At 35.3% G+C, this 24,704-nt stretch overlaps 2 protein-coding genes across 3 annotated transcripts in view; one reads left to right on the top strand and one right to left on the bottom strand.

The window, feature by feature from the left end:
• LOC100186816 (MAPK/MAK/MRK overlapping kinase) overlaps positions 1-6,373 on the bottom strand; it is a 14,707-nt gene extending 8,334 nt beyond the window's left edge. Inside the window, exons 1-9 of the mRNA XM_026836308.1 lie at positions 6,281-6,373; positions 5,967-6,041; positions 5,654-5,740; positions 5,169-5,283; positions 4,503-4,592; positions 3,888-3,958; positions 2,130-2,208; positions 1,649-1,697; positions 714-892 (exon numbers count right to left, since the gene is read on the bottom strand). Coding sequence (XP_026692109.1) covers positions 714-892; positions 1,649-1,697; positions 2,130-2,208; positions 3,888-3,958; positions 4,503-4,592; positions 5,169-5,283; positions 5,654-5,740; positions 5,967-5,973 — 677 coding nt within the window. The 5' untranslated portion in view covers positions 5,974-6,041; positions 6,281-6,373. The remainder of the gene's footprint in view (positions 1-713; positions 893-1,648; positions 1,698-2,129; positions 2,209-3,887; positions 3,959-4,502; positions 4,593-5,168; positions 5,284-5,653; positions 5,741-5,966; positions 6,042-6,280) is intronic.
• A 5,639-nt stretch (positions 6,374-12,012) lies between these two features.
• LOC100183622 (cytosolic phospholipase A2) lies at positions 12,013-24,701 on the top strand. Of its 2 annotated transcripts, none has more exons than XM_026836296.1 (20): positions 12,013-12,275; positions 12,745-12,826; positions 13,736-13,899; positions 14,606-14,734; positions 15,201-15,238; positions 16,113-16,245; positions 16,654-16,790; positions 17,437-17,571; positions 18,115-18,208; positions 18,624-18,738; positions 19,032-19,250; positions 19,924-20,003; positions 20,202-20,286; positions 20,650-20,710; positions 20,990-21,120; positions 21,548-21,637; positions 21,968-22,080; positions 23,014-23,221; positions 23,647-23,789; positions 24,155-24,701. In XM_026836296.1, exons 1-20 carry the CDS (start codon positions 12,213-12,215, stop codon positions 24,263-24,265), a joined length of 2,331 nt encoding a protein of 776 aa, XP_026692097.1. In that variant the 5' UTR covers positions 12,013-12,212; the 3' UTR covers positions 24,266-24,701. The 2 variants fall into 2 exon arrangements, with proteins under 2 accessions (XP_026692097.1, XP_002129582.1); XM_002129546.3 differs by having other exon boundaries at positions 12,014-12,275; positions 14,606-14,722.
• Positions 24,702-24,704: the final 3 nt, after the last annotated feature.

Here is a 24,704-nt window from a genome sequence, read left to right as displayed (position 1 = left end):
GAAATATATTAAGAATTTGAGAGTACAGGCAGTAGTGTTCATTTTGACTCCCATTTTTTTTTAATTTTAGGCACATTTAAACTAGTTACACTATAGATTTAGCCAGAGGTATATGTGCCTAAAAGTGGCTGTACACAGTATCCGGCATGCGAATTTGCTTGCGAAGCCGTATGCAAACTCATTACCGAGTTCCGCATGCGGCAGCTAAATCCGGACAAAACAAACATAAGGATGAATTCTGGATACTGTGTACAGCCACCTTAAGTATTTAAAATGCAAGAAAGTCAGGAGACTCATTTCTATTAAACAATTTAGGTTACACTGTTAACTAATTAATACATTGCAGAAAATTGTAAAATAAGTCACAATACCCTGCCACCCCTGGTTTGGCAACTTTGGATATAAGATACTGAATAGTAAGCCTTATCCTGATAATAGATAGTTAATAATGTGCTGTAAGATAAGTCTTTTAGATCAATGCTTAAACTAGTGGTAATACATATTATGATTAAAATGATCAAAAAGTATAAAAACTAACCCACTAACAAAAGCCTGTGTAACTCCAATCTTACGAATTTAAAAATTATATTTTCATACCTCCAAAAAATTATCTCGAAATATTTAAAAAAAAGTATTTAGATATAATTATACATATATATATGTTATAATCACATTTCAAAAACTTTTTTTTACATAAAATCATTTGACCTTACCTCATAACTTCGAACAGCACACACCCTACACTCCATAGGTCCATACGGTACGTGTAATACCCATCAGTGAGCAAGCACTCAGGGGCTCGGTACCACCTCGTACTGATGTATTCTGTGTATGGCTGCTTGCTGTAGACACTTCTACACGATCCGAAGTCAGCCAGTTTTAAAACATCATCCTGTTTAAAAAAATGAACAAATTTTAAGACAAATTATTTACCATGTTGAAAGTTTATATGTATGTTCAAATGAATGTAACTTACTTTACCCTCGTGTGGCCAGAAAAAGACAGTCATTATAACACAGGTGTTCTGTTTCATACACCTCGTGTCAGCTTACGAGTTACCAAGTATGTTTTTCTTATTGGGTGATTATTTTTGGGAAAGGAATTTTTTCATTTTTTCATGTATGGTTGATAATTTGGACAACCAATGTTATAGAATTTCACCAACATAGAATAGTATTTTTAAACAATAACCAAAATCAACTTGTTTAAGATTCTTTTAAATTGTTCTAAACTAACCTAAGTAACCAACAGTGTGGTTTTGGGCTTGAGAAAATTAAAGCCAGCTTTTTAAAAATGAAAAGGTAAAAAAAGGCTGAATTATTTTTAAAAAGTAACTAAAACAATTTTGCTTAAGACATTTTTAAACAGTTTTAAACTGAATTTTCTATTTTAAAAATCTGTTTATTACTTCCTAAAAAAAACAGAAATTTTTATTCAAAATAATTTATATATTGATTCAACCTATATAATAATTTAATTTATATATTGATTCCGGAAATTTAAACAATTCAATTCAAATCACAATACCATACAATTCTTTACATAACAATATGACTAACATGATTTTACAAATTACAAAATGGAAATCCAGCTTTTCCTAACCCATAGCAGTGCAATGGGTCATATAAAAACAAGTTTAAACAGGTACCTTAATTAGAATGTTTTCCGGTTTTACGTCTCGGTGAAAGATTCCACATCTGTAAATAATAATCTGCCAGTTAACATTACATGGGCAGGGTGGTAACGCTGGTAAGTTACAAAGTATAATAACTTTTATTTGTCCATTCAATTACAGTAGCGAAGATTTAGGAATGTTTAAACGGAAAGGCAGGATATAGACAAAACAACAGTTGTTAAAACACGCTTACAGATTAAAAAGTGGAAGGGGGAAAGATGGAACACCTTTTCATTCTATTTTCTCGTCCCATTTGGTAGTAAACAAAGAACTTTCATAGAATTATAAAATTGTATACTCACGACTACCATAGACCGGTATTACTTGATTAGAATACTTAAATATAATATGTTAAATGTGTCCCATCTTTCCTATGTATAAAATTAAGATTTAAACCAAATTATTTGTACTGAGGATGTTTTGAGGCAAAGCCCTATTTGCATTAGAAGGCTACCTGTGCATATGATCCAATGACTTGAGCAGCTGATACATGAAGCTTTTAACTTTTGGTTCAGGCACATAATGACGACGTCCTAAAAATAAAAAAGTTTATAAAAATAAACCTTCGAAATTCTCCACACTGAACAAGGTAATGTTATTTCTCAGTAAACAAGTTCTTGGGTAAAGTTTGAAAGGCATATGTCGCGAATCGTTGTGAAGAAATTGGAATATTAGTTTGTGGAGATATTCTACACTACGTAAAGCAAAGCTACATATCAGGGCAAAGGGCTCAGGTTACAGGGCTCCGTGTAAAAGGCGGTATTCTACTGGTGCAGGACAAAGCTTTCAAAAGCGGGCTGACAATGTCACCATGTGTATGGTCGAAAACAAAACACGACGTTCTGACTCAATAGGGCAAGGCTTGAGACAAAAGCAATTGAAAACTTAGTGAAGAAACGACTGGCCTTTATGTAGAGATGGCATAAGCCGAACTAATCCATTGAGTGCTATTTAACAATCTTAACAGGTCACAATGAAAATTTCCCAGCAAATTTAACTGCTTGGCAACCAAAAGGGATCAAAATCAATAGCCTACATATTGAATTTAACTTAAAATGAATACAACATTAATAAACGTTAAAAAAAGCACAGCTTTCAGCTTTTTTTATATAATTGCGATATTTTTTTTACATGACTCTGCCTCTGGTCTAACACTTATATTTTTATACAGCACTCAAGCGCTACCAAATATTCAGAAAACAGAAACCTAGTTAAATTGATGCTGTACCAAAATGTGAAAAAAAAAACTTTTCTAAATGAATAGCAATATTAGTCTCTTTTAACATGTTTTTAAGATATCTTTATAAAAAATTATATGTATGTCAGTGCTTGTAAAAACTAGTACTGGTACAGTGTACCTTTTACAAGCATACCAAAAATTGAAAAAAAAAGTAAAAAATACGATTTTTTTATAATCAGAGTAAAACGTTCTATGTGGGTGAGGTCTGACAACTACATCCTTTTATTTAGGCCAGAGTTGGCCTATTACCCTCAGTTTCAGACATAGCTCATTTATCCACATCAGGGCAGTATTAGTGCTTGTTAAAAGACATAGCTTAACTTATAAAAATCCATCTTTAAGCAAATACATCACGCTGTAAATTCAAGTGGAAGTTTTGGCAGAGATTATTGGGTTAAAATATTTACGCTTGCTGAATAAGCTTTTAACAGCAGACAGGCCTGTGATGGTATTTACGCACCACAAATTTGACCGCGGAAGTCTACAACAGCTGGGATGGCATTCTCATTTATGGCCTAAACTGGTCGGCGTGGTCGCCGGCTAAATTCGATTTTGCTTTTTTAGGCGCCCAACTAAAATTTTATTCGGTAAATTTTGACCAACTAATTTTTGTAATAAGTAATGCACAGAAACTTGGTCGGACGACGAAAACTAAAAAATTGGATAGTGCACACTTATTAAGTCAAAAAAAACACAGACACTGATGCGTTATAAGTTTACCGCTTGCAAAAACATTTATAATATAATATGTTAATAATATATATGTAAATATAACATTGATAATGTAATCCACACTTTGCTATGTTGTAAAACACTACATAGACCTTAATACCAAAAATTCCACAAAATACTACCAAATTTGTATGTCTGATCAAACAAAACAGAATGAGACAGTAAATTCTAAAATTATTTTTTTCGATATGTTTCTGTAGGGTATGGGTTATATTTGGGTAAATGTACCAACATGCATACCTCTTATTAATTCATATATGTTCATATCCATTAGCTCGCATATAAGAGCAACTGTTCCAGTTTTCTTGTCACTAAAATTGGAAAAAATACCAGTTACAAAAACTTTTCTATTTTCACAAAAAAAAAACAAAAAAAAAATAATAAAGTATATATAAAAGGCCTTTTCAATAAAGGGTATACTATTTAAAAAATTTTAATTTCAGCAGTTTTAAAAATTGTTTGCCTATATTGTTTGCAGCAAGAAATTGCTGCATTAATATTTTATTATAGTGGTTTAGGCAACATTTTGGAAGACATTGCTTTGCAAAGTGCAGTGAAGTGATATGCTATTGGGGTAAAAGGTATTCTGCATATGCTAAAATAAAAAGCAATCGCAAATTTTACGAAATCCAAACAGATTGCGAGACATATGAAGCTTAGTACTAAATGTTTTGTTTTATATCAATGATAATTTTACATTTGTGTGCAAAAATAAGCGACAAAAAAAAAAAAAAATGTATATATATATACATTTAATGTATATTACATAATATATATATATAAATGTATATGTAACATTTTTTATTAACATTATTTTTAGTTAAATTTGAGTCTTCTTTTTGTAAAAAAACTTACTAAATAATTTCATGGAGTCCAATAATGTTTGCATGAGGGTTAAGACGACGCATTGCTTGGATTTCCCTCAAGTTGTTTACTTGATCAACCCTGCGGTTAAACATAAGTTATGTGTCGTATGGGGGGGTATGTATAAAAATTATGCTTGGAATCTGAGCTTTTGTCTAAAAAGGTCTAGTACAGCGATTCCCAGCTTTTCCAAAAATTTGGCCTGGTGGACCCTTTGCAATTATTTTGACATTTTACGACCAATCTAAGAATGCTATAGGAAAAATGCAAAAACCACATCAATGAAAGGAAAAGCAAAAACTATTAAATATGGTAAGCTTCTAAAAACTGATGTTTGGACCCTAGTTTAGGAACCATTGGTCTAGTATATGGTAATACATATTTCAGTCATTTAGTGGCATTTTTGCTGCTTTACAAAGCAAATGCCAACTTTATTAACCACATAGTCAATTTTTATAATTTTTAAGACAGTTCTATATATTTTTTATTAGTTGAAAATCAGTTTATAAATCAATTCGTATCACGAGTACTTTAGAGTAAAGATTTTATAAGTACGATTTAGCCTCAGTTACCCTCCCCAAAAACTTATAACGAAACAACTAAAAATTACCCATCGTAATGTTGTTTCAACTTTATAACGAAACAACTAAAAATTACCCATCGTAATGTTGTTTCATTTTCTTGCATGCATAATAGGTGCCATCTTTCACATGCTGGCATTTCAGCACTTCGGAAAATGTGCCTTCTCCCTTCTTCCCCAAAATCCGATATTCTGCAAATGAAAAAGTCATGTTGAATATTTTAGCACCAAAAGTTTAATAAACATTTGGGCCATAACCAAACTGAAGCAGTTATTACACAGTGCTAATAAAAAATCTACACCCTACTTTCTACCCTTACCACTAACTACTAACAGAACTCATTTTGAAGTCTCATTTTTTGGCTATGACACTGTGGGAAAAATTACCCACAAAATCTATCATACAGCAATACCAGACACCTAATTCTAAACTGTTTAAAAATCTCTCTCACTACAATATAAGACCTATGCATGTTATCCTCTCTAAAATAATTAAAAAAAATTTTGGGCAGGGGGGGGCCCCTTTTTAGGGGGGGGGGCTTTTGGGAAAATATATTCTAACCAGGGCTGAATGGAGATAATGTGTCCAATCTAAGCCTTCCCTGCATACCACTATCCATGGTTAAGTTTGATTGACTCTTCGTTCTTTCTGGTAATAAAACATATAAAGTAACTTTATTTAGTTATTAAGTCACATACAAATATTTTAAAGACCCGTACTTTATATTTTTATGTATGAACTAGACAAGCAGATTTAGATAACAATATTTAATTATGACCAAATTTATCCAGGTCAAAATTCAGATGTTTGTTCACACTATAAACTATCCTCACGAGAAAACTCGGTTGACAAGATTAAATTCCCGTCTACTTACTATGCATAATAAATATTCAAGCTGTTTTTCTTGGACAAATTGTTGCAGCTACTGTCATGGCGACTGGTCAAACACCTATTCACATATAAGTTGTTGTTTTTAGTAATCCAGTTGTTTGGGAAAGCTGTTTTGACAGTTGCCAATCGATTAAGTACCAACTAGCCCAGTCTAACTTTCAAAAAACAAGCGTGACTTTAGCTGTTTCGCACTTACAAAGAACATACGTATCGAAACAATATGAGAATCGCATGATAATATTACACGCACTAAAACAGTATTTAAACAAATTCTAGAAATGCGATTTTCGATTTTACCATAAGTAAAAGCCAGTAGGGCGCATCGGATACCAAAACCGCAAGTGGGATCTCGTCAAGAATACTTTAGTGTACATTTGACTCCTATACAAAAACCTCGGGATTTTGCAGAAACAGCATCGGGTTACCATGGTTGTCGGTGCAGCGTAAGCTCTTTATCGCCGCCCGTGCGTCTTAAAATTAAGTTCTAATGCTAGTCTGCAAACGAATGTGAAGTTTGAGACTGTAAATGTTTTACCCGGTTCAATCATCTGCCGTAGTGATTTACGATATTGGAGTAAGCCTACATTATATGCGCATAAATCTGTTCTTTGGCCTTGCGCTTTCATCTGGCGATTGTAAACCTGGTTTAACCTCAGAATCGAGTAAACTGAACGGTTGCTAAGTGCTCGCTACAAACTGAACAAACTAAAGGAGTGGAATGGGATGGGCACATTATTCTGCTTGTAAATGAAGTTTACGACTGCCAAAAAGAACCTGGAATTATTTATAAATCGCTATAAAACAGACACAATAATAATATACCGTGGGCTCGCAAGGTGTTGCTGAAAACGAAGTCATAACTTCCACTTGTGTGTTGGTGATGGTGTATTGGAGCGGGAAGCTTCTTTCCATAAGCCAGCAGGTCCTTATATAAAGAACCCATAGGCAGTTTGGGCTTGGTGTGCTGACTTTTATTAGGCAGCACGCTAGATAGCTTCATTGATGATCACTAGCTCTGTCCTTCAGTGATCACGTAATCCGAAAAGTTCTGTATATCCAATAAATATAGCAGTGCTAACTTAATGAATCCGCCGTGTTATATTCACGGACGTTAAAGTCACTATTTCAACAGAAGTTACTTGTAGAAAGATATGCCAAAAGCATACTGGTACACTAAACTCCTAAAACAGAACTTGTAAAAAGCGTTTTAAAATCTCAAAACACCATACTGCGACATCTTCAAAATTAAAACTGTACTTTAGTCATATTTGGCTTAGGTATAATACACGATCTGCAGGACCAGATGTATTGTTTGCATGGCTCATTAAAAAACTGCCACACACTAAGAAACTAATCCTAGTTAGAAAAGATTTTGGAAAATTCTGTTCCAAAAAATTGGAGCAAAAGCTTATGACCATATGCTATGTATGGATATTATTGATTTTCTTTGTTTTTCGCAGAATTATAAAAGAGGTTAGCTCATCTATCCAATATTTTCTGTGCTTGCGTGTATATAAATGAACTTACTAAAAAAATACATTTTATTCTATTGCATATATTACAGAACTGCGTCATTATAACTGTATTTCGAAATCAAACATTTATTATTTATAATCAACACTTCCATACCGAGCCTCTGAGATTGACTGCGCGTTGAGAGTTCTGCGCCGCTCGTTCACAAAGGCTTCTCTGTGTCGACTAAATTGTCACCTTTATGGCGAGCGTGCAGTTTAGCCGATTGTAACTGTGGTTACGCAGCCCTCGCCGCTTTCTATACTTGTGTTATTACGGGCGCGCGGCAGCTTCTTTTTCCGACGCGCATAAGCAAACACTCGTTACGAGTGTTCCAAGAGCTCCCACTTGTCCCGAGTCACTCGTACGCGGGCCGAGTCGCGAGTTTCCAGCCTCTTTTGGCCCAAACAGCTACCGAATCAGTGTCAGTATAAAACTAATATCGGTTATTTAACAACTGGTTACACGGCAATAACGTCTCGTCATCTGTGTGCTTCATCCCATAGTAAAGCACCGAAACATAAAGTAAACATGTCCGACGCGCCTGGATTCTTAGGCCTTGTTTAATGTCAGCGCAAATAGTACAAATACCGAGCCACAATCGATGCTACACAATCGGTCAGTCCCGTAAACAGTAAAGAAATACTGAAATCAAATAAAGCCGTATCCCACTGTAAAATGGGCGGTTATGCTGTATAGCCAAGGCCCTACTGCGCCAAAACTAACAACGTGAATAATTCAGAATTGCTGAAACGACGGCCATTATCCTTCAACAAAGGGAATTATTTCTTTCAATTGTTCGTATAGCCATCGAACAAAGGCGAGTTATTAAAATAAATGCGTCTGTCGGGCTATTTAAATTGTATTTGCTCAAAAACTTAACTTACATATTGCTACCGCTACGCCCTTTCTTTTAAATACAAGTATAACAATAAATTTAAAAAAAAATATCATATAGTATAGGGTGGGGACAAATCTGATACCTTTTTACTCTGTTTTTGTTTTTACAAATGGTAGTACACAAATAACATTCAATGAATTATAAAATTGCATCCTCACGACTACCATATACGGTTGTTAATTTGTTAAAATACAATCAGGACATTTTGATATTAGGTCCTATAGGTGTCCCATCTTCCCCCACCCTACTATAAATTCTTAAGCAAAATCGGTACAGTTTGATTTTATCGCCTAGCACAAAATGTGCTGCCGTTTTATTAACACGGTTGGTACAATCGCGAAAAAAGCTTTACAATTTTAGTTTAAATGTCGCTATAGACAACTGATGGTTATAAATAATTCAAAAAATGTCATTCTATCATGGTAGCATATAACCTGAGTGCCGTGCCCAAAAATATGGTAAATTTGCGGTTTTTCTATTTTGGCAGATATGTGATTTTTCAAGATAAACTGTCGAACGCTTGGCGAGAATTTAAACTTCTTAAGAAGGTCAATTGTTTATGACGTCACACAGGGGGCGCGGCGCGAATCTGCGTGACCCGCGACCATACAAAAATAGTTTTTAAAAATAGTAAATACAAGTGATTAACTCGAAAAAGGCTTACGTTACAGCCCTTTATGTAGAAGCAAAATAAGTCCTAGTGTAAACGAGATATATTACCCCTAATACGGCGGGCGTGTAGCATTTTTTAGCTAATTTACGATTCAAGGCTAAATTCGTAACTTTCCTATATAAGGAATCGTGGGAATTCAAACGCACTGTGCTTTCACCACAAATAAAGCGTGCAAATATACGGTGTGTTCGTAATTGTGATTTATACTGCATGGTGTTGGAACAAGGGTTGCGCAGAAAGGAATTTAAAACAGACAGACTTATAGTAGGGTTGGGGAAGACGGGATACCTTTGGCACGTAATATCCAAATATCCTGATCGTGTTTTAAACAATTAACAACGGTCTATGGAAGTCGTGAGGATACGGTTTTCTATTTCTTTGAATGTTTTTTGTTAACTATCAAATAGGACGAGAAAAAAACACAATTAATGAAAGGTGTCCCATTTCCCCCACCCTACATATAAAACGTTTATGGATTTACGTTTTGTGTTATGCCTTTTATAAAAAGCTTAATGGTAGCCGTGCATATTTCATTATGTCTATAAACAGAAACCTTGCATTTATTTAGTATTTTTATACTACTGCCCTTTGAATTACAAAAAAACTAAAACATCTACTTTAAATAAAACAAAATTTGGACAAACAACAAAAAACGTGACGACGTTACGGATTTATACTTCTTGGAATTTTAAATAAACATGTTTTGAACTGCCGACCCCTTACGAACTGTGACTTACCCCACGTAGCCCTAGACCCTATATATACACATATCCGTCTCGATTTATAATATCCGTTCCCATTTCCGCACCCACGCCCGCGTCGACGTCACGGAATCGTTTCCTAGCATCATGCTTGATCAAGCATGGAATCTGCCCGCTTTAGGGACAACTCCCCACAAAGTTTAGTTTTCTAACGTATAAAATATATGATTAAGTACCCGATAGGATAATTGTTAAATGTCATTCGAAAGGAGTGTTTAAAAACAAACTACAAAAACATGAAGGCGTTTTGGGGCACATGGAGTCAATACCTGATGCGTGTCATATATATCCGGCAAAGGCTAAAATGAATTTATATATAATAGGTGGGGGTAAGATGGTCCAAGTTTTAGTTTATTGTCCCATTTTAAAATAAAAAAATAATAATAAATAACTATATTATCACGCAAAATGGCTCTAAAAGAGCGTTGTGAATTTTTAAAAACACAATTGGAAATATGGGATAAACTATGGGCTAACAATACCCATCTTACCCCTCTGTAATGTGTGTTAAATAAAGAAAGGCTTTATTATAGTAAGGTGGGGGGAGATTGGACACCTTGCATTCTACTTCTTGCCCTGGCAGTAAACAAAGAACATAAAAGAACTGTAAAACCGTATCCTCACGACTTTCATAGCCCGTTGTTAATTGTTCAAAATACGATCAGGATATTTGTATATAATGCGCTAAAGGTGTCTCATCTTGTCCCAGCCTACTATATATAATAACACAGCAAATTATATCTGACGTGGTCTTCAACCCTAATTCTCCAAATTTCATTTAAAATGCTCATTACACAAGAATAGACTAAAGTGTATGTCTATAAACAGTTTACGTATATAGCGTTCTGCAACGACATATGATCGATCACGTCGCAAACGATTTTTAGCCGCGCATTCAATCAACTTGTTAAAACTAGGGAAATATTTTCTTACTAAGCTAAGCGTCATGTTAGTGAAGTATGAACTATAAGAAATTGTGTGTGTGCTAAATTTCTCACTAAGATGTTATACCACGCCATATTTCAGGAATACTACTCCGAAGCGACACCTGTCGGCCAATGTTTTACGATTTAAATTCTGTTAAAACTGACGATAAGTTAGAAGTGGCCCGCTATAACATGTAGTACTGTGGGCGAAGATATATATATATATATATATATATTCGTATAGTATATATATGTATAGTATATATATATGTATAGTATATATATATATATATATTGTATTGGGCCGTATGTAAGGTTAAATATTAATAGCATATTGAAGCAACTTTATTTAAGGTAAAGACTATACAGTAGGATGGGGGAAGATGGGACACATTTTAACTCTATTTTCTCGTCCCATATAGTAGTAAACAAAGAACATTCAAAGAAATATGAAACTATGTCCCCATGAGTCTCATAGACCGTTGTTAGTTGTTTATACGATCAGGATATCTGGATATTATGTGCTAAAGGTGTCCCATCTTTCCCCACCCTACTATATCATATATGTACGGTTAAGACTGATGTAACTTAATCAGAAAAAATTGCTGTTTTTCAGTCGTATATCCAGGATCCCCATCATATTCACCTATACCCCACGATAATTCGAACATTGAAACGAATATGTACGCATATGCATCATATATGCATGGACATGTACGTATATGTACCCGTTATATATAAATACGTACGTATATGCAGCGTAACATCGTTTTTTTTTATATGAATATGTACGTTTATGCATTATAACATCGATTCCTAGTAGTAGCCTACGGGGTACACCTTTGGCACATAATATCCAAATATCCTGATCGAGTTTTATTTAATTAACAATGGCCTATATGCTGGGAGTTGAAAAGTTGTCCCATCACGTATAAGTTGTACGTATATGTAAGCTGTTTGAATTTAACTGCTAAAATGGAACATTAACCTATTTAATCTACATGCATAGTCGTAACCAACGAACTATTAAATCCATACTAAATAAATCAATCTAAAAACAAACTGATGCTATCCAGGTGACGCATGGGTGCCGTCATCAAAAATTTGCACCTTGTCATAGCGTGATAAACGGAATCAGTACAGTGTGTACGGTCGCTCTTAGAATAGATATATATATAAGCTATACCTTCAGGAGCGTATGGTATAGATATGTCAGTACAGCTGATAAGCTGGTCAAAAAGACGTGCAGAAACTAAACAGATTTTGTTTAATTCTGCACACATGTTATAGTAGAATTAAACGTAGTTATAACGCACTATAGACAAAACAATTCTCGGAATACTGCAACATTTGTACGAGAAATACGCGGAAGTTTAATGGCCAAACTTGTTTTCAATGTAGAATCGTAGCTTTACATTATAAACCGCTGTGTAGGAGTTAGTACGGAATAGAAGATATGCTATATAACGAATTTGTCTTAGAGGAAGACGAACGGCAAACTAGGTATCATAACGTGAAGGTAAGAGATATGAATACAACCTTTTTTAAAACGCTTAGCGCCTATAAGAACTGTTCATTATCTTACGTCAGAAGCACGTGCTGAAAAGATAAATATTACGCAACACGCATCGTCACATTATGCTGTTGTTTTTAGTATTTTGTAAACATTAAATTTCCGCTTTATAAAAATCGTTGTTTTTTTCTATTTCGCTGAGCAAGCGTTGCGAATAATATAACGACGAATAATGGCTGAATAGCACGAATAGCCGTGCGTAACTTAAGCACGTATGATCAATAACACATTCTTTTATATAATTAACAACGGTCATTTATGGTAGTGGTGAGGATACGGTTTTATAATTCGTTGAACACTCTTTTTTTACTACCAAATGGGAGGGGAAAATAGAATGAAAACGTGGCCCATCTTCCTCCCAACCTACTATATATATATTAATATACCTTATTAATGTAAATTTCTTTTTTTACAGGTACCATTTGAGCCAGTGACCGTTCTGAGCGTTACTCTACTAAGATGCAGAGATATTTCAATGTCATCGTTTAGCGATTTTTGTAAGTATGAAGCAATTCATATTTCTTAGAAAAAATGCTACATTTTACTTCGAATTGTCGTAGTGTAACGTTATAACGTATTGTCAATTCTAAAAAACGTATGAAGTTTCGTTTGTGTCTCATGTTACACAATATAAAAATTAGCAATAATTTAATTAGCGTACGCGAGTGCTTTTGTTTATGGAGATTTGGTAGGTCGGGAAAGATGGATACTGTTAAGACAAAATATATTCAATATTTCCGAACCTTGGTTTTAACAGTCAGCAACACTCTCTCAAGAGCCGTTTCTGTTTCTTTTTTTCTTGTAATATAAAAAAATTAAATATATATTACAGTAGGGTGGGGGGAGATGAGACACCTCGAGCACATGATATCCAAATATTCATTTTTTAAACAAATAACAACAGTCTATAAGAGTCGTGAGGACACGGTTTCATAATTCCTTAAATTTTCTTTGTTTACTACCATATAAGACGAGAAAATAAAACGAAAAGCTGTCCCATCTTCCCCCTCCTACTATATGGAAGAGAATACTAGGAAATATTATAAACTATTGTATGCTACATGTAGTAAATATGTGTGTAACATGAACTCACTTTTTTTGGCTTTAAGCGTATTTCATCCGCACACGCGATTTACCTTAATATGCAAGGCGTATAAAATTTCAACATCGTATAGTTATGCGTTCGAGGCTCAACGCTGCTGCCGTTATGGGTGTATGTGTCTTTAGGCAAGAAGGCACTTAACGGCAATTGCTTTAAACCAGTGGTCTTATACTGGTAGTTTAAATTAGCATCCGTGTTATAACGACTGTCGTTGTTCCGCCAGTCAAGGATAAAAAAGTTACATTCATTCATTTATGCATAGGCAACGTATAATTCAACACGAATATTTCTTGTTTTTATACAGTCGATACGCCAGACGTGAAATTTAACGTAAGATGTAAAACACTGCCAAGTCCCAACTTATTTTGTTCTCGCGGACGAGAAGACACGACGACCTATGACATAAATGAGACTTTCAAGTTTATTATTCCAAACGACTTGGACGTAACTGCTGGGATACCCATTGAGGTACGGCAAATCGTTATATAGTTGGGTGGGGAAAGACGGGACACCTTGGAGGATACGATTTTATGTCTTACATTGATCTTTATTTACAACCAAATGGGACGATAAAATAAAATGAAAAGGTGACCCATCTTTCCTCCCTATGGTAGTAAACAAAGAGCATTCAAAGAATTATAAAACCGTATCCTCACGACTTCCATAGATCGAAAAGGTGTCCCGTTCTGTCTTTCCCCACCCTACTATATGTTTTACCTATAACATGAAATGCCATTAACGCAAAATTTGTGGAGTTCTGTATTAACTAATGCGTGTATACTTTTATCCAACGTCAAAAAGAGATAAAACGTCTGCAAACTATATACCACTGCGCACGGCCTACGAGAGATATTCTCCAGTAGACGGGGCACTGCGACAAAAAAACAAAAAAAAACAGTTTGTTTTAACGCCTGATAACAATGTTTTTTACTATTCTCCAGCAATCAGTAGCCTAGGAAACTATGTTATAGATAAAATTGAACCAGACACATAAAAAAAAAACGTTCAAAAAATAATCACTTACAAAGATACATACGTTGTACTTTATTAGCGGGTTATACGAGGTGTGTGAAACAGAACACCCGATTTATAGCGACTGTCGTTGTCCTCCACGCGAGGATAAAGCAAGTTACATTCATTCATTCATGCTCATTAATGGAAACAATTTATGCAGATTTCCGCAATTGATATTGATATTGTTTTCGACGATTTAATCGCAAAACGAACAATTGATGCCGCTCCGTATGAAACTAATGGGAAAGAAAATTTGCTCACTGTCAGCTTTGGATCGGTAAGAGAAAATGCCTGCGTAATATTTACTTAGTTGCATAAAATGCGAATTTTTTGGTAAATTTCAATACAAACATGACAGTCCAAATGTAAGAAACGATTTTCATTTCAAACATTTTGGTTTAAAAACTAAAACCATCTTCAATGGTGTCAGATGTTAAAAAAATACCTGTACTGTATAGCGCTGTCGGGCAGGACATATTATTTTTGCAGTGTAAGATAGCGTTGGCATCTAAACTTAAAATTTGTTTACTACCAAATCGGACGAGAAACGTAAATAAAAACATGTCCTATTTTTCCGCAATAACCTACTGTAATGACTTATAATGTAAAAACATTAATCACTAGAAACATAAAAACAAAGTGCTGATCCATACACTACAACAACATATGACCAAAACGTATGAGTAATTTAGGTATAGCCCTAACGTAGGATTAGTTGCATATACACCGGATGTTACATATTTTATGTTTTACAGCATGGAGAAGTGGATATTTCTTTGACAAAGACGTTAAGGTTTGATACAAAAGTGATGTATATAGTAGGGTGGGGGAAGATGGGACACCTTTTTATTCTACTTTCTCGCACCATTTGGTAGCAAACAAAGAGCATTCAAACAATTATAAAACCGTATCATCACGACTTCTATAGACCGCTGTTAATTGTTTTAAACACAATCAGGATATTTGGATATTATGTGCAAAAGGTGTTCCATCTTACCCCACACTACTGTATATGTAGGTGTAACTATGAAATATATTATTTTAACACACATCCGTTTAAAAAAACTTTTTCTAAAGTTTTAATTTCCTGGATTACGTAACAGGATATTACACACTTTGTAATACGGCCTACAATAAACCAATGATTTCCGTGTATTTAAATCAGCATAACGCATTTTCCTCATATAGCAATATAATCATCGAGTTTACTTCCCGTATTAAACACCATAACTATATCGTTGCATTAGATGACGCGGCGCTATTATAGCGTATATGCATTTATAAATAGCTGCCGCGGTGGTTACGTACCACTGTCGTTACGTTGATTATAAACAGCATGTGGGAAAGTCCTGCCACGCAAAAAACCTGCCTTGTTTTAGGCTGGGGTGCGTCGCTGCTATTATTAGGCGTATATGTGTCGTTGGCGAGACACTTAAACGTCGGTTGCTATAGAACCTAGTGGCCACTAATGGGTTGTCCAAATTGTCAGCCATGCATAAAACAAAAATATATAAAATCCTGCGCAAAATACAATCACCCACAAAGTTACATACATGGTAATTTGTAAGATGGACCGTGTGGTGTATGAAACAGAACACCATTGTTATATAACGAGTGTAGTTGCCCCGCCACACGAAGGTAAACACACTCATTCATTCATTATGTAGGACTTCGCCAGATTTTCGACTTGGCCATGAGCTACATAACGGCGAAAGAATCTTTCGAAAGAAAAGATTTCCAAAAGTTTTTAAAGCTTTGAACAAAATTTTGGGAGAGGACGGACCGAAAAATCTGCTTGAGGTATTGAGCGTTTAAATGTTTTAAAATACAGACATGTACATACGCAGCCATCCCCCTTTTAATCCATCAAATTGAGTGAATAAATGAAAGTAACTTGGTTTATCTTTGCGTGACTGGAACACGACAGTCGTTATAACACGGGTGTTCGGTTTCATACACAGCGTGTCAGCTTACGAGTTACCACGAATGTAACTGTGTGGGCGATTGTTTTTTAAAACTAAGTGACCACTGGGTTGGAGCAGTTTCTAATAGGTGTCCTGCCTACAATGGCAGCAGCGAAAGGCCTTGAACCGATAACCTATAAATTTTGTTCAGTTACGCTTCGTTAGTCAAATTGCTCGGTTACCCTTCGGCGACAACATTTTTCTGTTTTTTTTTTACAATAAAATAATTTATTTTATTCGTTAGACACCAGTCGTGGCACTCGCGTCCTCTGGCGGAGGTTACCGTGCTGCAGTTGGACTTTGTGGGGCGATGGAGGCCTTTAAAGATATTGGGGTGTTGGATACCTTTATGTACACTGCTGGTGTGTCAGGATCGGCTTGGTGAGAAACAATGAATGCTTTTGCGATAGCTAGAACAATGTTATGTTTCCTTGGCTTATGGGAAACTGGTTTTAAAACTGGTTATATATACGTTCGCTTTGCAAATGTTTTTTATTTATTGAACTTTAAAAACAACTGCGTATGTGGTAGCTATGACCCCGAAATGTTGCCTTTGAGAAGATGGACACTCTGGTACATACAACTGCTTATGCGATAGCTATACGGATTCTGGAATGTTTTTTTTTGCTGCGTACTTCGGCATACGTTATAACATTTTGCACGGTTATTCACTGCGTTTTAAAAAAGACAGCATCACATGCCATTACCATGCGCATATACATTCGTATTGGAATGGTCAACCATAAATATAGTAGGGTGGGGAAGATGGGATACCTTTAGCACATAATATCTAAATATCCTGATAGTGTTTTAAACAATTACTGACGGTCAATGGGAGTCATAGGCATATAGTTTTATAATTTCTTGAATGTTGTTTGTTTACTACTAAGGGGGGCGAGAAAATAGAGGTAAAAGGTGTCCCGTCTTTCCCCACCCTACTATATACACAAGCCTCTTGGCTTAGAAACACTAAAGACATTCCAAAGTCACTTCTACTTTACTTTACGAGTATAAATTGTACGTTCAGGTATTTCACCACAGCCTATCAGCAACACAGGATGACACCGAAAGAAATCACTCAGTTTGTGAAATCGTTGAAACAGAATGTGATACAGAAATGGGTGTCTGTCGCTTTACAAGTTGTCCTTCGAGAAGGTTATTTGTAAGTACATAATTTTATTTAATATATTGCAATATATTGCATATTTAAAACATATAGTACTTTGGGGTAGGTTGGATTTCGTTAGCACAAAAAATCCAATATTTTTGAATCGTGTTTTTTTTAAAGACTAACAGCGCTTTTAAATTCGGATGGATACGGTTTTATGATTCTGTAAATATTCTTTGTTTACTACCAAATGTGACGATAATACAGAATGAAAACATAAGCCATCTATTTCCTATACCTACTTATAGCATAACAATCAGTCAAGAAAGTAATGCAGAATACCGAAAATATGGGACCTAATATATATACGGCATAGGCTAATATAAAAAATTGCCTGAATGGCATTTGTTACTATAGTACGAAGTACATTCATTACTATAGTACGAAGTCACTAAAGGAAATTGTAAATGCAATAAGCGCCTGATCATTTGTAAAACGAGATAAATTCGGTACGAAAAAAGTACATTTTCTTGTAGAACTATATACAGTGTACGCGTTTATCTGAAATACTGCATTTAACTGTCAGTTATTTTTCAGTAACTTTGTCGAGGAAAAACAACAGTACGGCCAGCCTACTTCTTTTGTTGATTTTTTTGGTTATCTGATTGGAACCTCACTGCTAGGCAAAGAAGTAAGTAATGAATGTAACTTGCATTATTCTCGAGCTCCCAGATAACGAAATTCGTCATAACACGGGTGTTCATACACCTCGTGCCAGCTGACGAGTTACCACGTATGTAACCTTGTGGGCAGACAATATAGATATTTTATTAGTGATCATCACTGGTAAGGATAAATTTTTGTTAAGTGGCCTGGCCAAAGACACATACATTGGTAGCAGCGACGAGCCTTGAACCCATAACCTCTGGGGTCCGGCGCTAAACCAGAAAACGCATATTAAGCTCATTGGACATGGATATACGACTATATAAATGTATAATGGAACCCAGTTTGTGAACATTTTAATCGAAGTATATGCAGCCTAGATACATTTCTGTATAATTCTTTACATTTTTAAAGACACTTTAACGTAAAACGTTATTTAGGACCGATGGAAAAAACTATCAACGATCCAAAGCTACCTTACATCGGCTGACGTTCCATTCCCTCTTATTGAAATGCTCCATGTTAAGAATAGAGCGTTGGCTTCAACTTTTCACGGTAAGTAATGGAGCCTATAGCTGTATAAAACATATTTTTTCCTGCTTTCTCTTAATCCAAATATGACAGCCCATATGTAAGATACGAATTTTGTTTAATACGTTTCGGTTTTTAAAAACCAAAACCATCGTAAGCTACTAAAAATGGAAGTCGCGAGGATACGGTTTTATAGTTCTTTGAATGTTCTTTGTTTACTATCAAACGGGACGAGAAGTAGAGTGAAAAGATGGCCCATCTTCTCCCACCCCACTATATATTATTGGCTAAAACTATTCGCTTGTTAATTCTTGCAGTTTATATTGAATGCTCTCCGTACGAATACAATCTCCCCGTTTTCGGATATGGGATTCCAGTCGATCAATTCGGGTCTGTATTTAACGGAGGTTTTCTAGCAAGACGTTGCCCTGAGCTTCCATTGCATTTTCTGCAAGGAACTGTTGGTTCTGCATTTTCAGTCATTTTCAACGCGTTTGCCACCGGAGAAACATCATTGGAGTTCAATAAATACATAGGTGGAAGATGCATACAAAACAGTAGTGCTTATATTAGACCTATTATATATAATAGAGTGCGGAAAGATGGGACACCTTTAACGCATAATGTCCAAATAGGCTGATCTTGCTTTAAAAGGGGGGAAATGGAACACCTTTAACGCATAATATCCAAATAGCCTGATAGTGTTTTAAACAATTAACAACGGTCTGTGGAAGTCGTGAAGATGGGGTTTTATAATTCATTGAATGTTCTTTGTTTACTACCAAATAAAAAGAGAAAACTAAACGAAAAGGTGTCCCATCTTCCCCCACCCTACTATATAATTATGTGCGCTTGCATTGTAACCGAAAGATACAGAGTTCAACGTTTTCGATACCGATAACGTTAATGATTAAGCGAATGTGCCATTGGGAGCATAGTGTCACCCCAGTGGTCACAGATTGAAAAGAGAAAAAACCTGTCGCTAAAGAACTGTTATGAAAAAACTGTGGCCTAATAAATCTTTATCCCAATGGTGTGCCACCCTGCAGGACCTCACCCACGTAGAATAGAGACGAATTCTAATTCCACTTTGGTGAGGCCATTGGAGCAACATACCGGGTAACCTTTATAAATATAAGCTTAGTCAAGAGTTGGTAAGTTACCATGCACGCACATGCTGCGATCTAAGAAGCTTTTCTGTATTTTCAGACCATCTTCGAGTAAAAGGAAAATCAAAATCCAAAACTGGTACAACAAATGGAACTAACAAGAATAAAGAAAAGTTAGAGGTAATGACCGAAAAGCATAATTCTCTCCCTAAAACACATATTAGAACAAACCAGTTACATTTTTTATGTTTAAATTTAGGCTTTACATACAATGCACAACTGTGGCATTTTCGACATTAAAGGAAATTTTGAACTGAATTGACTCAAACCCGAAAAATGATACGTCCTAACTTTCGGTGTTATTTCGGCTTATTTTAGATTGAATCTGATTCGGAGATAGACAGCGACGACGAAGAAGAAAACGACCGAGATCCAGTTACTTCTCAAGGCAACGGTGATCAAGGTAACATTAAAAAGTGCACGAAATGTTATATATAGTAGGGTGGTGGAAGAAAGGAGAATTTTTTATTTAATCTTTTTTTCTCGTTCTATTTGGTAACAAACAAAGAACATTCAAAAAATTATAAAACCGTATCCTCACAACTCCTATATATACCGTTGTGTATTGTTTAAAACACAACAATGATATTTGAATATTATGTGCTCAAGGTGTCCCATCGTCGCCCACCCTATATACTATATTAGTGCGGGTTTAGATGAATAACGTTAGCGCATAATCTCTCCTATTTCCATTTTAACTGATAGAATATATGTCATATAAGTGCCGCGAGAGGCAAATTGTTAAAACTACTTTTATTCTACCCAGAAAACGGAGAGAACTCAGAAAGAGAAAAGTCGTTTTTATCTACTATTTTGGCCTCTCTTAAGTAAGTAGCACAGTTGGTTTGCACGACTGCATGTAACCCAGAGGTAATGGGTTCAAGGCCCTTCACTGATGCTATCATTGCCAACGTAGTGGTCTCTATTGTGTTATTCAAGTTTCCAGCCATACAGAAAAAAAACAATCACCGACAAACTTACATACGTGGCAAAAAGCTATAGCACGAGGTGTATGAAACAGAACACCTGTGTTATAACGACTGTCGTTTCCCAGCCACGCGAGGATAAAGCAAGTTACATTCATTTATTTATACTTAAAACTCGAGGGATACGGAACTGTTCCAATCAAGAGTAAGCTTTCTGGGACGAACAGCGAAATATTTCAATTTCTCGCGTGGATTTAAGGACATTACAACTTACTATATGAATCCTTTGGGAGAGCCGGCATACCAAGGACGTATGTTTATCCATTGATACCAAAAATTTTTAATATATAGTAGAATGTTAGGGGGGGGGCATGTTTTCAATCTGTTTTTCTTGTTTCATTTGGTAGTAAACAAGGAGTTTCAAAAACATATGGTAGGGTGGGGGAAAGATGAGACACCGTTTCGTTTTATTTTCTCGTCTCTAGTAGTAAACAAAGAACATTCAAAGAAATATAAAACCATATCCTCACGACTGCCATTATGCCGTTTTGAATTGTTTAAAACGGGATTGGGACATTGGGATATTATGTGCTAAAGTGGTCCCATTTTACTCCACGCGTCGTTAGTTGTTAATAACGCGATTAGCCAACAGCGTATATTGTGTACTAACAATATCTATCTTACCCCACAGTACCGTTTACGTATTTAATTAATATGAAATTTTGATTCTTTTAACAGCTGAACAAAAACAATTAGCTGCTAGACTTGGAATTCGCGAGAGAAAGAAAATGTCGACAAAGAGGGATATCATCTCAGTTGTAGACGCAGGTACAAATAATGAAAACACAAACATACAAAAAAATAAACAAAACATGTCGCATGTGGTAATTCGTGAGCGGGCACAAGTGTGTGAAACAGAACACCAGTGTTATAACGACCGCAAAGTGGTTAGCGCAGCCCCTGCATCTAACACATGGGTTCATGTTCGAGGCTCAACGCTGCTACCATTGTAATTCTGTATGTCGTTGGCAAGACATTTACGGCAGTTTCTTTGCACCGCGGTAGTCCCTTGCTGGCAGTTTAAATAGTCACCCGTCCTATAACGACTGTTTGTATAACGTAATGCTGTATATGGAACATAAGCTGATATATGAACAGGTGTTTTGAACAATGTACCGACGGACGTGATTTTACGACCACAGAGAGCGGTTGATGTACTGATAGTTACAGATTTTACAGCCTCGCCTTCAGATGAAAAGTTAGACTTTACGGTGAGTAATATTCACAAAACTATAATGGGAAACAAATGTATTAGTGTGGAGTAAAATGGATACCAATAGCACATAATATCTCATATATTACCTAATCGTGTTCGCAACAACGCTCTTTTAGAGTCGTTAGGATATGGTTATATAATATTGTAAGTAGTTTTTGTTTGCTACCAAATGAGACGATAAAAGAGAATGAAAATAAGGACAATCTTACCTCAACCTTCTATAATATATAGTAGGTTGGGGGAAGATTGGACACCTTTTCGGGTTATTTCTCGTCTCACTCAGTAGTTAACAAAAAAAAAAAACATTCAAAAGATTATAAAACCGTTCTTACGACTCAAATACACCGCTGTTAATAATGTCCCGTCTTCCCTCACCCTACTATAAGTGGTGTATTTTCTAGTTGTTTTAACCAGAGTCCGTATATAAACATGAGTTATTTCATGTCGCCCATAGAAATCACATAACACACAGCAAATGGGGCTAAATTGATCATAGACATAATATAAATATGTACATACATAGCTAAATTTATACTATTTTAAGTTTTTAATACAAATACGGGATGCAGATTAAAGAAAATCAAATTTTCAAGTAGTTGTTTAAATTTAGTAAAGCTTAAAAGTGACTTGAAGTTTTTGAGTTGTATAAATAAACTGAGACTAAGCAGAAAAATATGTTTAAAAATTCCCGTTGCTAGGGTAAACAATCGGCGAAATTAACCCCATTTGGTTGCCCTGTAAGATTTCTATGGTGATGAAATAACTCATGTTTATATACGGACTCTGGTTTTAACGCTTTTGTTATGGGTATAAAAGTCACTAGTTTTTAAACCGGATACCCACATTTCAGCCTTGTAAATTACAATGCATTACAAACACCTATAGAAGTATATAAACTATATCTATATCTAAAACCACTTTTTTTCAGCAAATTCTCATTGCTGCGGTACAAGCCTGGCAAAATGGAATGAAATTTCCGCCGATCAGTTTTGATAAGATAGCCAACCTACCACCCCAAGAATATATTGTTTTGGAAGACGAAAACGACGACGAATGTCCGATAGTTGTTTGGATAACTTTATGCAACAAAAAGTTCCAAAATTTGAAAAACTTTAAGCCCAGATACAGCACGGAAGGTACGTAACATGGTATAGAACTATTGTACAGAAAACTATAGTAGGGTGGGGGGAGACGAAATACCTTTGGCAAATAATATCCCAAAATATCCTGATCGTGTTTTAAACATTTAACAAGGCTCTATATGTGAGTCTACGGATTTATAATTTCTTAAAGGTTCTTTGTTTAACAAATGGGACGACAAAATAGAATGAAAGGTGTCTTATCTTCCTCCACCCAACTATACAAAATGAATGTAAATTGCTTTATTCTGCGTGACCGACAGTCGTTATAACACGAGTGTTTATACTCCTCGTAGGCCTACCAGCTTACGAGTTACCATGTATGTTACTTTGTCTAAAGAAGAGTTTTGAATAGGAATAAAATACTAGTACGACATTCTATAAAAAATCAAACATTTTTCTAACTGTTTTCATAATTTCAGACGTACCGGAGGGGCAAAAATTTAATGACTTCAACGTTTTTACGAAAGAAACTGCGTTTTCTACTTTCGACTTCGACTATACTGGTCTGGAGTTTGATCAACTTGTCGAATTAATGTATTATAACGTCACGAGCTGCTCTGACGTAAGTGGAATGACGTAATAACAGTATACGCCTAATTATGTATTGTGTTTTTCACTAGGATATAGTACTGTTGGGTAAGATGGGATAGCCTTTATACCGTTAGACCATAATATCACTTTTTTTTAATTTTTGACAGTTTACAACACCCCTTTAGCGCCGTAGTGCTACGGTTAAATAATTCTTTGAATGTTCTTTGTTTCAGAGTCCCTATATACATGTAAAAACTTGCTTACGAAAACTATATTATATAATCATGTTTATATACGGACTCTGCTTTGTTTACCAAATTGGACGAGAATAGAGAATGAAAACATGCAGCATTTCACTACGACTATATCTTATTATTTTCATTTATTTGTATTCAGACTATTCAAGCAGCTATCAAACGTGCAATTAAGAAAAAGCGACGTAAACGTGCGAACCAAAGCGATATCGATGTTGTTGCGGACCAGCAAGCATACGGCACATACGTATAATGATTATAATTAAAAAGCGACATTTTAGCTGTTATGTTTATACGTGCATTTCACTGCGATCGAATTTTATTTTTTATTTGCGCTTTTTATATACCTATCTCATAAAGTGAAACTGCAATTTTATATTTTACTTGGTACCCAATTAAGTTATTTCGTTCCCTGTGTTTTTAATATTTACTGTAGCACTTTTAACCAGAATTTGTACGCTACAGTTACACTGTACCAATTAAGCAGTTGATTTTATATTACAATTTAAACAAATATCATTTATAGCAGTTGCACAAACACGAAAGTTCCGAAAACTTTTATACGCAGAATAAATATGCATATAGTGTGTATACAGACCTATCTGGTAAATGTAGCACATTCTTACTTGCAAATATAAATAAAAACGACATTTTTAATCATACACCCCAGTAAAATATGCAATATTGTATGC

This window comes from Ciona intestinalis, chromosome 10 (assembly GCF_000224145.3).
Source record: "Ciona intestinalis chromosome 10, KH, whole genome shotgun sequence".
Lineage (NCBI taxonomy): Eukaryota > Metazoa > Chordata > Ascidiacea > Phlebobranchia > Cionidae > Ciona > Ciona intestinalis.
Note: the sequence above shows the minus strand (reverse complement) of the source record. Positions and strands in the feature narration are given on the sequence as shown.